This window comes from Coenobita brevimanus, chromosome 24 (assembly GCF_032717465.1).
Source record: "Coenobita brevimanus isolate Jiangsu-jjx chromosome 24, ASM3271746v2, whole genome shotgun sequence".
Lineage (NCBI taxonomy): Eukaryota > Metazoa > Arthropoda > Malacostraca > Decapoda > Coenobitidae > Coenobita > Coenobita brevimanus.
The window spans coordinates 1,521,219-1,537,363 of record NC_136977.1 but is presented as its reverse complement, the minus strand read 5'-3'; the positions used below and the strand labels follow the sequence as shown (position 1 = coordinate 1,537,363).

Genomic DNA, 16,145 nt, shown 5'->3' with positions numbered 1-16,145 from the left:
TTTGAATAACGCAGCTTATTCTCTTTTATGTTACAGGTATTATTATATCAACATAGGTTGAAAATGTGTCCATCTACAGTCAGATGCAAAAATCCTGAAACAAGTGGTCACACATGAATTGCCTAAAAAATAACACACACGAATTTACTGTCGTACCAGTTCCAGAAATAAGCTGGTAAAGATGTTCGGAAGCCTCCTTAACCAATGAGAATAGGGCCCAAGGCAGCATAAAAAACTTCATAATGCCTCTTCTACATTTGTTTGTTCACAGACTTCAACATGCCTGCACGTGTCTGCCTGATCACCTAATGGCGTCTTGCCAATGTGATATACAGACATTTTCAATCTTACATCTTACTTTCTCTGTAGTCTGTGTGTCTGTTTAATATAAGGTGTGACGTGTGAAACAAATTGGTGTAAAAGAGGCATTAAGAAATCCCTTAGGCCAGTCAAATATACGACCCAGTATCTTAATCAGTGATGAAATGGCATTACAACATACCATATGCCTTATATCTCATACTAGCAAGAAATACAGCTGAGTGATATCTGTAACCTACATAATTTGTCATCATACATAAGTTCAACTATCAGCACTGTGTTTTTATATGCACATTTCAAGAAACCATATGCAATATACTTTAGGATAATTCGCCAAAATGTTTTATTACAAAAATAAGATAGAGCATCTGATACTTCTCTGTAGTCTATGTCATATCTATTCTCCAGCAATAAACAAACACACGGCCTTATCTTAAAACTGAGTGGGCAAGGTGCAAGCAACTCTACATTTTGATGGTCACTTATAGGCCAACTGTGATTGGTATGTGATCAGCCAACATCCAACAATGGGGTGGTCAAAATTGATGCAGAAAGGTCAGACAAATTCCAACCACAATCATATGCATTAGAACATGGTTGTTATAATAACAGGCTCATCCACATCATGCTCTTAGATGCAACAATATGGTCCTTAGTCTTATTCATAAACTGAGATCATGAAGGAAAGGACAAGCCTCCATTTCCTGACTAATTTAATCTGCCCCTTGTCACACTTGGGTACAATACTTTCCCCTTTATGGGAGAGTTCTCTGGTGCATATAGGGATATCAAAGGTGGGTCTTCATGATGTGTACTGATGTTGTGCATTAGCCTCAGTGCCCTTGTATAAATTTTGGATGCCTCGTGGCCTTCCAAGTCGTCTTCGGAAGTTTGCTTCTGAGACACAGATAGGGTTTATTAATTATGTCATGGAGGTGTATTAATTATGACATGCTGCTTAGGGAAGAGCTACTGGTCACTCCTTCAGTGTCTGGCATGAGTAGTATAGCCTGGAACCCTTACATTCCTGATAGGGCAATAATGTAATGTAGTGGGTTAGATGACGAATGGATGAAATAATATCTGTGTGACTTAGGGATGTTTCTCTCTCTCTCCTCTGCAGTTCAATGTGGCATGCAGGCTAATCACATCCTATGCTCAAAGGTGATCCATAAATGATCAATGACCCTTGAATCACATGACATCTTTGCTTAATCTCGCTTCCTCCAGATGATTACGTCAGCTTACAACACTTTTTCAACTAGGGCTGAATAAATATACCCATCACTAACCCCACCACCAACAGCAATTCTTACAAAGTTAAATACAGTACAATCACCTAGAGGGAGCAAAAACAAAAAAGAGATCCTTAGAAATTTGGAAGCCTGTCTATACATCTGCCCTCTCAATCGTAAGAATGTACAGTACATTAAGTCCTCGTCTTATGTCACAAGTGTTCCAAAATATTTCAGCTTTTTTTTTTTTTATACATGTTACTGTAAATTAAAGAATGTTCATAAGTCAGCATTAGATACCAAAATAAACTGTAATAGGCAGTATTATTATTATTTTTATTTATTATACTGTGGACTTAACCCTTTCAATGTAGTGATATCTTTTTATACTTTATTCTTGATATCTCTCAGTGATTTTACTCATGATAAAGAACTGGTATTGAAGGGGTCCAGTTTGTAAAGTCCAGCCTAATATGAATAAAATTATCTGGAGGCAGCAAGAGACCAATAAAAAGGAGTTCTTTGGCAATGTTTATAATGTACAACTGCCTCCACTACAGGGGATGGGATGCTGGAGGTCTTTGTGATGCTAGTGTATCTGTTTATGTCTTACGTTTACTGTGTTGGAACAAGTCCATTAGAGTAGTCTGACCACAGAAGATGAGGACATACGCAAATACATGGGCTCTTCACATGACACCCAACACACCATCCCCTATAGTATTTATTGGTGGAGGTGACTGTATAATATGGACCTAAATGCAATAAGGGACATATAATAAAGGCAACACAGAACTTGACTGACTGACTGATTGAAAACACGGCAGGACATAAAACGAGAACTCACTATTTGGCCGTTAGACCGAAAGTGTGACACAAGACATGAAGCTGAGATTACTATGTTACAACAGATACACGGACCAACCTGACTCTTGATGCCCTAGTGAGGAGAATTATAGTGTGTTTGTTCTCACATGACAAAGACCCCTACTACTCTCCTTTACCTCAGTTGATGGCCAAATGCAGAGTTCATTCCAAATCAAAATTACACTTGGCTACAACTCGTACCTGTCTATACTACCTCATTCTGACTCCATCGCCTCTAACTATAGTCCATTCCAAATCAGAATTATAATTACAGGTTACTGAGTTGAAATGGAGACATATGGGTAATTGTGGAAGGGTGAGAGTCAAGGCTGAGCATAACTAATATGGAATGGGCAAAAGTCAGACTGATGAGTTGATCTTTTAAAGTGGGAGACTCATTCCTACCTCAATGAATTTCACACAACCATGACTTAAGCATTCAAGTTGGTGGTCCAGTTCCATCAGGTGAGAACAAACCAACTATACAGTATTAAGTACACAGAATGCAACTTCTAAGATGCAGTTTTCTTATCGTCGTCCTTTTCCTCATCCTCCTCTTCTGATTCTGTTTCCGAGCTCTCCTTTACCTCCTCCACGCAGCTCCCTTTTTTAGGCTCCTCCTCCTCCTTTCCTCCTTCCCCCTTCTCCCCCTCCTCCACCACGTCTTCCTTCTCCACCATCTCAAATGGTTGCGAATTAGAGTTTTCTGAATCCGTCTCACTTGCTCCTGTTTGTTCCTCACCAGCCACCCTGCAAAAAAAAATAATAATGTTTAATCCCTTTAGCTGGAGGATAGTATTCTTGTGGCTACCAGACTGTGTTGTTGTACTTTGGAGACTTCCCCCCCCCCTGAATTACAGGGGTCAGATATAGTCCCCATTGCCCCCTTCACAAGAGTATTTTTCACTTTTTTTCTTCGCTGCTACCAGAAAATTTTATTAACTCATGTCAAATTTTGCCTTCGATGAGACTTTCTATACTGGAGGGGCTACATATTACCATTATTAACCCTTTCACTGTAGGATATCTTACCTAAGCTCAAGAAACTCATCTACTGGTAGCAAGAGTAGTAAAGTACATCACCATACTGATGGAGTAAACGGTCATGTTATATTACCATCATTATCCTCAATGCAATTATTTCACCCTGGAATCCTGTAAATCAGACTGGACACAGAGCTATATCCAGGGCAACCGGTCCTTACATGCCTTGCTTATGCTGTTATTCCTTATCTCCGACTCTCCCATACTACTGAACTATTTCATTTTGTCATCCAAGCAACATTAGGAACTTAACATTTGTACAAATTTAGATCTGAGAGAGGCATTCAAACAGGGAATTCACCAGAGGTGGGCACCACAATCTAAAATTCAACTCCACAATCGCAATTCCACAACTTTTGACCCTTACCTTCCGCTAATGCAATTCCGCAATAAACTTGGAATGTGCAGTTCCGCTACATCAGTACCACAACCACAATCCAGCTTCACAATTTTCAATACAAAGTGCACAAACAGGGGGTAAATTGATTGGAAATGTAGTGAATTACTGTATTTATAATCTCTTTATGACACTAATTTCCCTGTGAGAGTCACTGTGACCCTCACGACTTACTAGTGACTCCGTTCATAACTTCACTCGGACCACTTCTCAGTCCTCACTGACTCATAAGTCCAAGTTCAGAAGTTCACACCTGTGACACTTGACACTTCTTCACACCCACACGTCACAGTCAGTCTGAGTCCTCCAAGACTTTGAACAACTCCATCTTGAGCAGGTCCATGTTCCCTTTCATGAGCACCAAATGCTCAAAGTTCTTCAAGGTCAGACTTGCCCTTTTGGCCTTCATGATGTCCGACCCCTGGGAGAAGACTCTCTCACAATACTAATATTATAATAATATAATCATATCCTTTATAACAAAAATAATATTACAAGGAAAAGAAATAGCCTTTGTGTCACTCAGGAAAATCAATCTGATCAGCAGCTGAATGCAGTCCATAGAACTTAAATAGATAATTCATAGAAATGTGCTTACTCTTGCAGATAATAACTCGGTAAGACCTTAAAAAAAAAAGTATTTTCAGTGATCACCATTACATTAGCCCTTAAGATCACCTGTCAGACTGTGGAACAACTGTGCATGATTAGCTATGCGTGCCACAAAATTTACTGCCATGCTGGCTTACAGTATATAGTACTGTATCGTATCAAATCATTTCTCCTGGTATCTCCCATTCCTACTGCTAACTGACGCAGCAATGCCTCGTCCGCTGCCACTGCTGGCCAGGAATCCTGTTCAAGCTTGATATTCATGAGTCATGCTGTGGCCTGTACTAGTCGACACTGACCACCTCCTGGGAGATTGCAGACAGGATTGCAATTGTGGAACTACTTCCGCAATGCAATACCGTGTTTCGTACAAGTCTGCTGCAATTGCAATTCTGCAGCTGAAATCATGCGGTCCGCTATTGCGGAAATTGCAGATTGTGGAAGTGATTGCGGAGGTGTCCAGCTCCGGAATTCACGACTGCTGAATCATGAAAAAGACACAGCCAACTTTGCTCCACACTATGAATCTGCTTTCCATACCATAACCACTTATACAGAGCTTGTTACTTTCTCCATCTACCTTGTTCATGCCTGCAGCTGTTCTGTAACAATCATCTCTCAGATTATAACCTTTAAAATTTTCCATCATTTCCTAGCCATGTTTTACACATCACTGTTAATAACAGTATACATTCAAGCAGTATTCTCTTCACCTCCAAAGTAACCATCCTATATCATTGTCATCATCTGGACCTCCTTTCCCACCCTAGGGCAGGGTAAGGAGTAGCAGTGTCCAGACAGCCCAAATTTGCCCAATCCAATGGGCCACACTTCCATTCACGCATCATTCAAGCCCCCGGAATTCTGGCTCTATCGGATACGCCAGAAAACATTCACCACGTTCTGTAGCTTCACATAAACGTATCCTATAACGCTGAACATTTACCAAGTTCTCATTACCTTTGCTGATGTGATCTATCAAACATTCCACTCTGCCATAAATTAAGGTCTGATGCCTGTATATTTAATCCTTAACTGCCGGGTGTTCGTTGCACCTGTCAAGAAATTGTTGGCTGGGAAGCGCCAGGTGTTGGTTGGAACCGCACTTGTTTTTGCGCCACAGTTTGAAGTGGCCACCACTTTATCTCCTCACCAAGAGCTAGGGAGGGACTCCCACCAGTCAAGCCAACACCTCAGTCATCTCTGTGACTTTGCCAGGTGTAAGATGATCTTTTCTTAACCCTTCTTGTCTGATTTCGTTCCCACCTCACATGGACTTTTGCCTCATCCACCCCTGCCAAGCCTCTTTCCAAGTATACTAGGAAAGGACTCAGTGATAGTGCCATAGGGCATGCCTTGGACACCACTGAGTCTGGTTTATCTAGTAATGGAGAAGTTATCATGCTGAAGTCAAAGCCATAGTCGGGGCCGTGGGTAGACACACAAACACATCCTGTTCTCCCGCAAAAATCAGTCCTCTTCCTCATGTCATTACTTATTGATGCAACGACCTACAGGGCTGGGGATACTTTCATTCACATGAAGAGTTGGTGAGTAATATGGTCTTTAATCTGTTTCCCTAACTGCTATAGGTTTTGAGATACAGTATTAAGGTTTGAAAACAGGCTATTTTCAGGAAAATTTCAGTAGTGAGTGAACAACGGTGCTATAAATAGCCCGGTATTGAGGGGTTAAATCTCTCTCTCCATGCAAGTATAGTATACAGTAGCCCCTGACAAATTATGCATTACAATATCAATCTGATCTGAGATATGCATGGTATGCTGAAATTTTTTTTTAGAAACCTCAGGTTATTCAGGGTTATTCTAAATGCAGCACTTTCATTCAAAATTACCTCTAAAATAACTTTAAGTTTTTCAAAAACTTCCCAAGACATCCTGTATACTATGTAACATTTAGTGGTTATGGTAGAATGCACGTGCCTCGGATATGAGATTATCACAGGAATAAGGAATGGAATGGATGACGTGGATTACTGTATTTTTTCTTCACATTAACCTATTTCACACAGACACCCTTGAGTAACTTTTATTTTGGAAAACACATCCTTCCTGCTAAGCACACCTCCTTATCTCTAATATATACCTATGATATAACTACATCACACTCAACAAAAGTGTGGACAATAGAGGGATAGAATGCAATGATGAAACTGTGTTATACTAAGATATACCAGTATATTTTTGTTGAAAATGGGTAAGTCTAGGTTTAACATCAAACACTTACCACAAATGATTCTTTATACCTAAACATGATTTAACACTGTCAAGTATCACCGTTTTACAATACCATATCAATCCTGTAACAATCCCAAAATTGTGCCATTTTAGTTAAGGACAGTCTGCTACATCAAGATCAAGCATGGAAACACATTTAAAAAATTATGCAAGCACCCAACAAGTTGCCTTTATTGCGTAAGTCAAATATATTTATAACAAAACATACCGTAAAGATGTTGGAATTACTAAAGAAAAAAAGTATCCATTTGGGGGTCCTTAAAAAAAAAAAAAAAAAAAAAAAAAAAAAAAAAAAAAAAAAAACTCAGTCAACCCTTTCCTAGTACTCATATCTACCACTCAATTTCTCAATGAGTTATCTGACTAGAGGAGGAGGTATTTTCAAAGCAGTATAAAACTAGGTAAGAAGAAAAACAAGCTAAATTATATAGTGACTTTACAGGAACATGACATTGTAAGGATTTGTACTGTTTAATACCCTGCAGTGCCGACTATAAGCTTAAACATATCAAATTCTTTGTTACAACGAGATCCATAGTGTAATGTGACAGCAATGTATCTTCCTCACCTCTCCACATCTGTCTCTGGCTTGTCTGTCTCTGCTGCTGTGTCCTGTCCATCCACTGTCTCATCCCCATCAGATTTCTTATCCTGTTCCTCTTGCTCCTTTGCCTCCTGCTTTGACTTTTTCTTCTTTTTACCCTTCTTGTCGTATCCCTCACCTCTGTACTCGTACTGTAAAGGCAACAAGTGTGGTGGTTGGTGCTCTGTGCTGGCGAGGCCTGGGGTGGACCTGGCCTCTTTAGTGCTATACATTATGGTTAAGTCCTCGTTGTAGTGGCAGGAATGTTCCAAAATATCCCAACTACTTCCATACAATGTGAATGTAAACTGAGGGAACTAATAATGAACTTTTTAGGCATCAATGAAACCTTGTGGCAATACATCTAATTTACTGATTGTCAGGGTGGGGGGGAAAGCAACACACAAGGAGGACTTACTGTATTACGTGTCTTCGGCTCTTACAGGAGAACCGTATGTGCCCGAGTCTGCTGGTTGTGAATGACTCAATTATCAACTGAAGTGCTTTGTGATTATACAGTAATAGTCAACTAGCCTCTATCACGAGACTTATGTAATCAAGGTGTATATGAGTGTGTGAGATCAATGCATAATTACAGTTGCTATATCTACTGTAAAAGGAAGGAATGAGAGGTGATAACTCAATGTTCTTTCTGGAGGGAATGAGAGGTGATAACTCAATGTTCTTTCTGGATAGTCTGTGCAAGGTACCCATTCGGAATTTTAACAACTACACTAACCTTCCTTTCACTAAAGCACTAACAATCTTAAAAGTTAAATAATGTATGTCACGTCCACTGTTCAAGCAAGAGGTGGTGATGGTCTGCAATTTGACCTAAGACTGATGTATGGCATTCCGTCAGTATCTTCAACAGTGACTTTTCATTGACGAGAACTGTACTCAGCTGTAGGGTCTACCATGTAGGCACAAACATCAATGTGACTCCCCTGAAACGTTCTCTGATGTAGCAATAACAATCACATCATTAGAACTTGTGAGGACAAACAATTTATCATGCAAAGGAAGTAATTAAAGAAAACTGTAGACTGAAGAACTCACATGATAAAGAGGCCAAAATGAAGCAAAGAATCCAACATCTTCGGTGAGGTTGGGAAGGAGCCATAGGTGGTGTACGCCCATACTGAGGATCCAAATGATGACAAACACGATGAAGCGGATCACGGCCAATGCTAATATTACTCCCAGGAAACCAGCTGCTGCGATGCTCAGGTAATACACGCCCTTTCTGTTGGGTTCAATATATCATCGTCCTGACCTCTTTACCCCACCTGAGGACTGGGAGAGGTGAGGTCCAGAAGCATGGAGAGAGAAAACATGACAGATGCCAAAGTGAATGGACTGAGACTCATTTGCTAACCACTCAATCCCCTGGAATCTTGGCTCAATCTACCCTACCTATTTACACATACAGGCGGGTCCCCATATACCAGTAAGTGGTAAATGTTAATGGAAGATGGTTCAGACAGCAAAAACTCGTAACGGAGTGAAAAACAGCATAATGATAACTCTTAAAATGAAGTACATAACTTATGGGAAAAATAGGATTAGGTTAACTGGCTCCCACAGCAACAATGGATTTTCATGCTTGCATCACCGAATTGGAGTCAAAACTGCCCATCCTCGTATCATTGGTTCCGGTGTAGCAGATGCTCATATAAAGGGACCAATATGTAGTTCTTTGGTTAAGCTTGAGGTGGTCATATATACTGTATACGGCACTGTAAATCTCAGATGAACCATGGCCAACTCCAGTACACGGGCTCCTTAACAAGAACCATGGCTTCCTCTAGATATAATAGTGCAAACAGTCAAAGGTTATCATTTATACAAATACTGTACTTAAGGAAGCTACCTCTACAAGCACACTCACATTATGTCTGGAATCCTTGCATCTCAAAACCAGAAGTTATGAACAACACTACTGGTAACTCAGCTCCACCATAAGTAAAAAATAGAGAGTTTTACCCCCAAAAAATTCTACAGTAGCTATAGTACTGTATAACACTGCACACCATACTAAGATTTAGGTAATGTACTGAACAACATATTTGGCTGTCATAATTTGAGCAATATGATAAATTACAACTGAAATATAAACAATGTGATCCAGAAATTTAAAAAATTTTTAATTCCTAGTCAGTTTCACAAGGGATAATACCCCAGCCATACCTGACAGTGGGCGGCCACAGGGGGAACAGACACACCGCTATGGCCCCAAACAGACAGAGGGCACCAGCAATGTAGTACCAGAAGGGGATTGGGTCGTACATCCAAACGTATGCATCGGCGCCATCGACAAACACCTAAGGAAAGTAGTACACAAGCATTAGGGAAACCTGCCAACACTAAATATCCCAACATAAACCTTTCTCCTGTCCAACAGCACCTGAGGAAAGTTGTACAAAATATTTAGAGAATAGGGGTTGGGGTCATACAACCAAACATCTGCATCAGTCCCATCCACAAACACCTAAGGAGGGTACCACCAATGCACTAGGGAAAACTGCAGCAGACACATTTAAGTTTCAATAGTGTGACATTTCTTTCGTTACCTCTTGCCAGCTAATTTATTCAGCTAACTGGAGATCTTTCATTGTGAAGCGGTTAATTCACACACTTACTTGTTCCAGATGCATGTCCAATTTAATCTTAGATTTCTTTTTCTTCTTCTTCTCTTTCTCTTCATCCTTATCCTTCCCCTCCTTCTCATCTTTATCACTGGCTCCGGGTTCCTTGGTCTCATCTTCGTCCTCCTCCTCTTTCTCCTTCTTAACTTCCTTCTTCTCAGTGTCCTTCTTCTTTTTCTCCTCTTTCTCCTTCTCCTTTTTCTTCTTGAGGTCCTTTGGCTTCAGGTCCTTGTCTGTGATGGGGATTTTCTTGGCTCGGTGGAAGAACTTGAGCTTGAGTAACCTATGGGAGCAAAAATATATTTCATCAAAAATATAAATACTGTACTCTGTAACCTGCAATCATTTTCATCCCACTTCCCAAAAAATAATTTGATGGTTATGACCTATATATAATGTGGGGAACAGAGAACAATAACTAATTCCCCATTAAAAATTGCACTACTGTACTGTACTGTAATTACAACCATCATCATCTTGACCTTTTTCACATCATTCAAACCTTCAAAATTCTCACCTCCAACCTCAGAAATGAAAACTAACGATCGTAAACCAACGTTCACTCACTTGTTCATGCAATCCACAACGGACTGTCGATCGGTAAAGATGACGTCCTTCCCAGTAGCCCATTGCGAGTCCAAGAGTATGTCAATGGCTTTGTTTGCTGGGGAAAAGCTAGAGTTAGTGCAAACATTTCATATTATTACTTGGAGTTCACAGGTCATACTGGTATTTCATTGGTTTAGGAGGTTTTGTAAGATATCATCCTATGATTTATCAAGTATATTACCTTTTAACATCTCTTGTATGTTTTAAGTGCAAACTGATAATTAGCAGATATAAATAACATGGCTGCATGGATAAATAAGATTCAATATGCAAAAACAATGCAAAGGAAGATGTAATACAAAGCCTCCTGTGCCTAAGAGAAAATGATTATCTATATCCTGAGCTTCAAAAGCTGAAATAAGTCTTACAAGGTTCTAAGACAGACTGTAACATCTGAATGAACACAATAATGCTGGTTTGTAAATGAAGTAGCCCCAATACTAGGATGACTATGGTTATGTTGCCTATAATTCTGGCATATCCATTTTTCACACTTAGGACACGTCTGTCACTTTCCTCCCTGATGGATCATATCAACAAGAATCATCTATGGCCAAACAGACATACCAAGCTTCTCCCTCAGCTTAGGAATATCAGCCAGCAAAGGAAGGTGAGAAGTCTGTACTGTAGTAGCGAGATGAAATATAGAAGAATTTTTGTCCAAGACTATACCAATAATCTTATTATACCATAAAAAGACAAGCACAAAAGCTGCAAAAGAAGGTACCATAGAAATAGTTGACCTGGTGATTAAGGAACTTGGTCTTCTTGGTGGGGCAGTTCTTCTTTAGGTAGGTGGCAATGGCATACTCCTGCTTGGTGGGCTTCTCTTCCACAGGGATGGGGATATCCTGTAACGACAATTCACTGAGTTAATCACTCAAGCAAATCAGGAGCAAGGGATTGGCTGTTAATGATTTTATGGTAATTGCACTTGATTCTGAGCCTTTCAATTTGGTGACATAATTTTATGGTTTAATCTTGTTGCTGTTGTTGCCCCAAACTTGTCTGAATGTGAAGCTGGTGGACTGCAGGCTGAAGTTTTCCTCCTCCTGCAGTCCACCATCCTCCTTTCAGGGGATGGGGAGGGAACTGAAGGATGTCTGTACAGTCAGGCAGCAGAGCCATCCAATAATATTGGTGCCACCAAGGTATGATGTCCCTCCCTAACACCATATTTTATTCTTGTTCGTACCATATGTTTTATTCAGGTCAGGAGAGAGCAACAGTAGTGAAGGGCTTAGTGATGGCTATAGGTATCTAACCCCTGCAGTAAAAACTAATATAAATACATAAATAAAAATAAAAAGTAAACCTGCCTGGAGGTAGTAAGATATAGTTAATAATAAAAATGCCACCATATTAAAAGGGATTAATTATAAAAATGCATGTACTATGCTCCTTCACAGCAAACACACATGAGCTGAAAAGATTATAAAAAGGTAGCATAACCAAATTTAGCTCTTGATGCATAACAGTAATAAGCAACGTTTTCTCTAATCAGGTAGGTAGCTAACAAAGTACCATAACTGCTATATGAAGAGGTTTTAAATGTTTATTATGGAGGGAAATGATTTTATATGTATATAAAAAAGGCATATACACATACGGTTGTAAGACCTGGAAACTGACAAAATCGATGGAAAATCAACTAATCCATTCTCAGAGAGCAATGGAAAGATCAACGTTGGGAATATCTTTAAGAGACAGGAAAAAAATCAACTTGCGTGTGAGAGCAGACTAAAGTCAAAGATATTATAAAAGTTATAAAAGAACAGAAATGGAGGTGGGCAGGTCATGTACCGTATCAAGAATATGGGATAACAGATGGAGCAAAAGGCTGACTAACTGGACTCCATGAGATTGTGTGGCAGAAAAAGGCCAGAAAGAAGGTAGATGAGTTAGAGAAGTTTGCATGCAAAATGTGGCAAAGATTGGCCCAGTCAAGAAATTTGTGAAGGTTGGAGAAGGCCTTTGTTCAGCAGTGGGGCTTGCAATGGCTAATGATGAAATTCAAAATACATTACCAGTATATATCTAAACCCTTGAAAGGAGCTAACATCCCTTTCTTTCATTCTTGCTGTTATCAGATTATTTTATTTACCTTAGGAATGGCCTTTCATAAAGAAGGGGTTTAATAAGGCTAAACCTAACCCTTCCAGCTAGGAAAGTTTATCTTAAACTGAATAAAATCATCAGGTGATAGTAAAACAAAAGACAGTTCCATGCTGAATGGGTCAATTAATGATCAATAATGGTAAAATGAAGCATCCTAACACTACCATTAAAACATACATTTTTGTCACTTAAGGAAAAAAAAAAAAAAATGCAATGAAAACCAGCCATCTGCAAACATTTCTGTACAGTAACAATGTGGTTGTGCTGGTAAATAACACCGATGTCACGATCTGTCTGGCAAGCAACAAACACTGCATGCTAAAAACTCTCAAAAATTCCTTGTCAAAATGGTTTAGAAAATTGTTTACAGAAAAAAAAGGGAGAGAAGTAGAATGATTACAAACTGACTATTTAACCCCTTTAATCTGGGTGATGCCCTCTACAATGTGGATTATTCTTGCTGCACCAGATGATTTAACTGAACTCAAGAAAGGCCTCTTTTATTGTAGAGGTTAAGACTGTAAATAACCCCTCCAGTTCAAGACGTCTATCCTAAGCTGAATAAAATCATCAGGAGTGACACTTTCATGTGGTGGCACCAAAAATGTCACCTAGCTCACGTGTCCCCCAGACAGGACAGTGGACTGCAGGAGAAGGGCAACCTCAACCTTGAGCCCACTGGATTCGTGTCCAGATGGGTTTTGGGCCACAACGAGATAGCAAGAATAAAACAAAAAAGACATCCCCGGGCTGAATGGGTTAAACATGGAAATACACATATATAAATGGATAAAAAATTTGCAATGCCATGAGCCACATGTGCCACAGAAGCCAAGACCTGTTTGTGCTCTGCCAACAGTTAGCCTCACATCGCAGCTCACAAGATCATCATCAAGCAAAGTCATCACAGATAAAACAGAGGCTGGGTAACAATGTAGCTAATGTGTTAAAAGAGATGAGTCACCTCGCTCTTGTCAGGGGTGCAGCGCCTTATAACCGGACCCGAGTGTTCCGGCCCCTCCTGTGATAAGAACGTGGCATCACCAGGGTGGGGGCAACAAAATTCTATACTCTCATACAGTATATGAACAAGCAGGAAATTAATACAGTACAGTATTTGGCTGCACTGATGTCTGTATTTAAGATAAGATGGAGCATACTACTGTATGGTAAATTGTTACAGGGACTGAAATAAGTTAAAGAGCTACAATACAGGTATGTGCTGGTGAGTTTTTTTGACAGGTACTCTCGTTAGCTACACAACAATTCCATAATTCTTACCACAATATTATACAGTTGAAGTTATTCTCCAACTATCTTTATTCACATACACTTACCAATATTTTACCTTTAAATTTGGTAATATCTGTTCCCTGCCTGTTATCATATGTAGATTATGAAACAATCAGAAAGAGAGTGCCACGACAGAAAAGAAGGAAAGAAAAGAAATGGAGTTAGTACAACATGTAAGGTGCAGTACAATTTTCTTAGTAGTACCCTTGTAAACCTGTTTCCATACCAGGAACAGCCACTACCTTTCCTACAGTTGAACTGGTACCAGTACTGGAACTAACTGGTTTTGTGCTGTATGGACCACTTTAATTCCTTGAAATATTTTGCATTCTATAACTGCTACCACCAATGATTATTCTGCTTTGAAGAAACTTTTCAAACCATTAAAGTTAGATACAACTATCGTTTACACTCCCTACTTAGAGTCTGTGCTAAGTTGGATTAAACCATCTGGTGGTAGCAAGAATAAAAGTCATTAGATTGAAGGAGTTAATAAGGTACTAACTGACATGGTAACAATAAACTGGAACCAAGCACAGCAACAAGTACCTGAAGAGAATACAATACCATACTGTAACAATTCTATGGTAACCCCCTGTGGTTTGCATGCAAGAAATGAATACTGCAAATGTATAAATCTGGTACAGTATACTGTATATATATACCACATACACACTAGTTATGTTTAATTACCTTTAGTCTTCTCCTCGACATGATGATCACAAATAACACCTGTGTCTGTAGGTCCTTTACTCACGCCCTAAATTAAGCTGAAAATATTTTATACCTTCCATCACAATCTTTCACTTCACAGTAACACCTTGATTAAATACTGTATTTAACCACTTCCATCCAGTGACAATTAGGTTTTATTATTACTACCTTGAGCCACTTCCACCCAATGATAATTAGCTTTCATTATTACTTCCCTTAGGTTTTCTTAGGTCATAAGAAATGTTGCTGAAGCAGCAACTAACAGTAGGCCATCACCTAACATTAATTCAGCCAAAACATATCTTGCTCCAGTAAACACTACCATCTGATTTCATTCAAATACAAACAGGCAGGTGCTCTGAAGGCATTTAGTTATGTAAGTGTGGCCTTGCTTTTATCAATAAGTGAATTAATATTTTTTTTTCTAATTCATAAACAAAGTTAAACTTCACATTTACTATTTCTTCCAATTAAGCAATGCATAAAACTGATGTTCAAGATATTGCATCATTTTAAAGCTGCTTCCATATCATAAACCACATCCAAACTGACACTCCACACACACACATAGGAAGCACAGCATGAATACCAGAACTGCATTGCTGGAAGCATTATTAATTTGGTAATGTCACTGCACCTTATTGAAATTCTTCATCCATGCAAATACTGCAATGTCATCACACATGTCAGATGACTGACATCGTGGCAAGACTAAAATACAACTTAATATGACTAAGTTATATAACAAAGCATATTATATTGTATTTTAATGGACCTCTATTTCACTGTTCCTAGACCCCTAACTTTGAGGTATGCCGGAATAACCGAGCCACAGACGGGATGCAGCCACCTCACCACCACCAAGGGACCTGAGACACTGACTAACGGACACAGAGACACGTCAGGAGGTGTCATTGAACCCCAGGGAAGGTGAGGCAGAACCGCAATGACGTTCTTGGGAGTCGCAGGTCGTCATGGTGGTGGGGCGGCCAGCTGTTCCTCCTGACCCTCCCTTATCTTGCCCTACCCCAGCCTTGCCACACCTCCTCCTGCTCCTCATTTTGTTGATCTGGAACCTAGCTTGGGTATTTGTGGATGTATGAGGCGGTGTGAGGGGTAAGAAGCGTGTTATTTGCGATTTACCTGTACTTTTTTCTTCAGCTTCCTCTTCTCAGCCATGGTGTCTTTGTTGTCATAAACAGGGAAGCTAATGCATTATCCAAAACTTTCAGATAAAAATTAATTGATATTCGTACTCGATGAACAATTGTCATATTAAATACATAAATAATTCAATAGCTCCAGACAAAAAATTATAAAATATTACTCAAAGAAGTCATGTTGATAATATAGGTAATCATTTGACTGTGTGGCGGGAAGGAGCGAGTGACGTGGTCAGCCTACGGCCACACTCATACCATTTTACTAATGCAAATTTCCTACACA

General features: G+C 39.5%; 1 protein-coding gene across 1 annotated transcript; it reads right to left on the bottom strand.

Annotated features, from left to right (window-relative positions):
- Window positions 1-2,052: 2,052 nt before the first annotated feature.
- LOC145393468 (translocation protein SEC62-like) lies at window positions 2,053-15,527 on the bottom strand. The gene is made up of 9 exons (XM_080267571.1): window positions 15,475-15,527; window positions 14,679-14,745; window positions 11,302-11,425; window positions 10,533-10,629; window positions 9,960-10,248; window positions 9,508-9,641; window positions 8,377-8,563; window positions 7,303-7,469; window positions 2,053-3,173 (listed from the first exon to the last, which is right to left on the bottom strand). Exons 2-9 carry the CDS (start codon window positions 14,697-14,699, stop codon window positions 2,936-2,938), a joined length of 1,257 nt encoding a protein of 418 aa, XP_080123697.1. The 5' UTR covers window positions 14,700-14,745; window positions 15,475-15,527; the 3' UTR covers window positions 2,053-2,935.
- Between the last annotated feature and the right edge of the window lie 618 nt (window positions 15,528-16,145).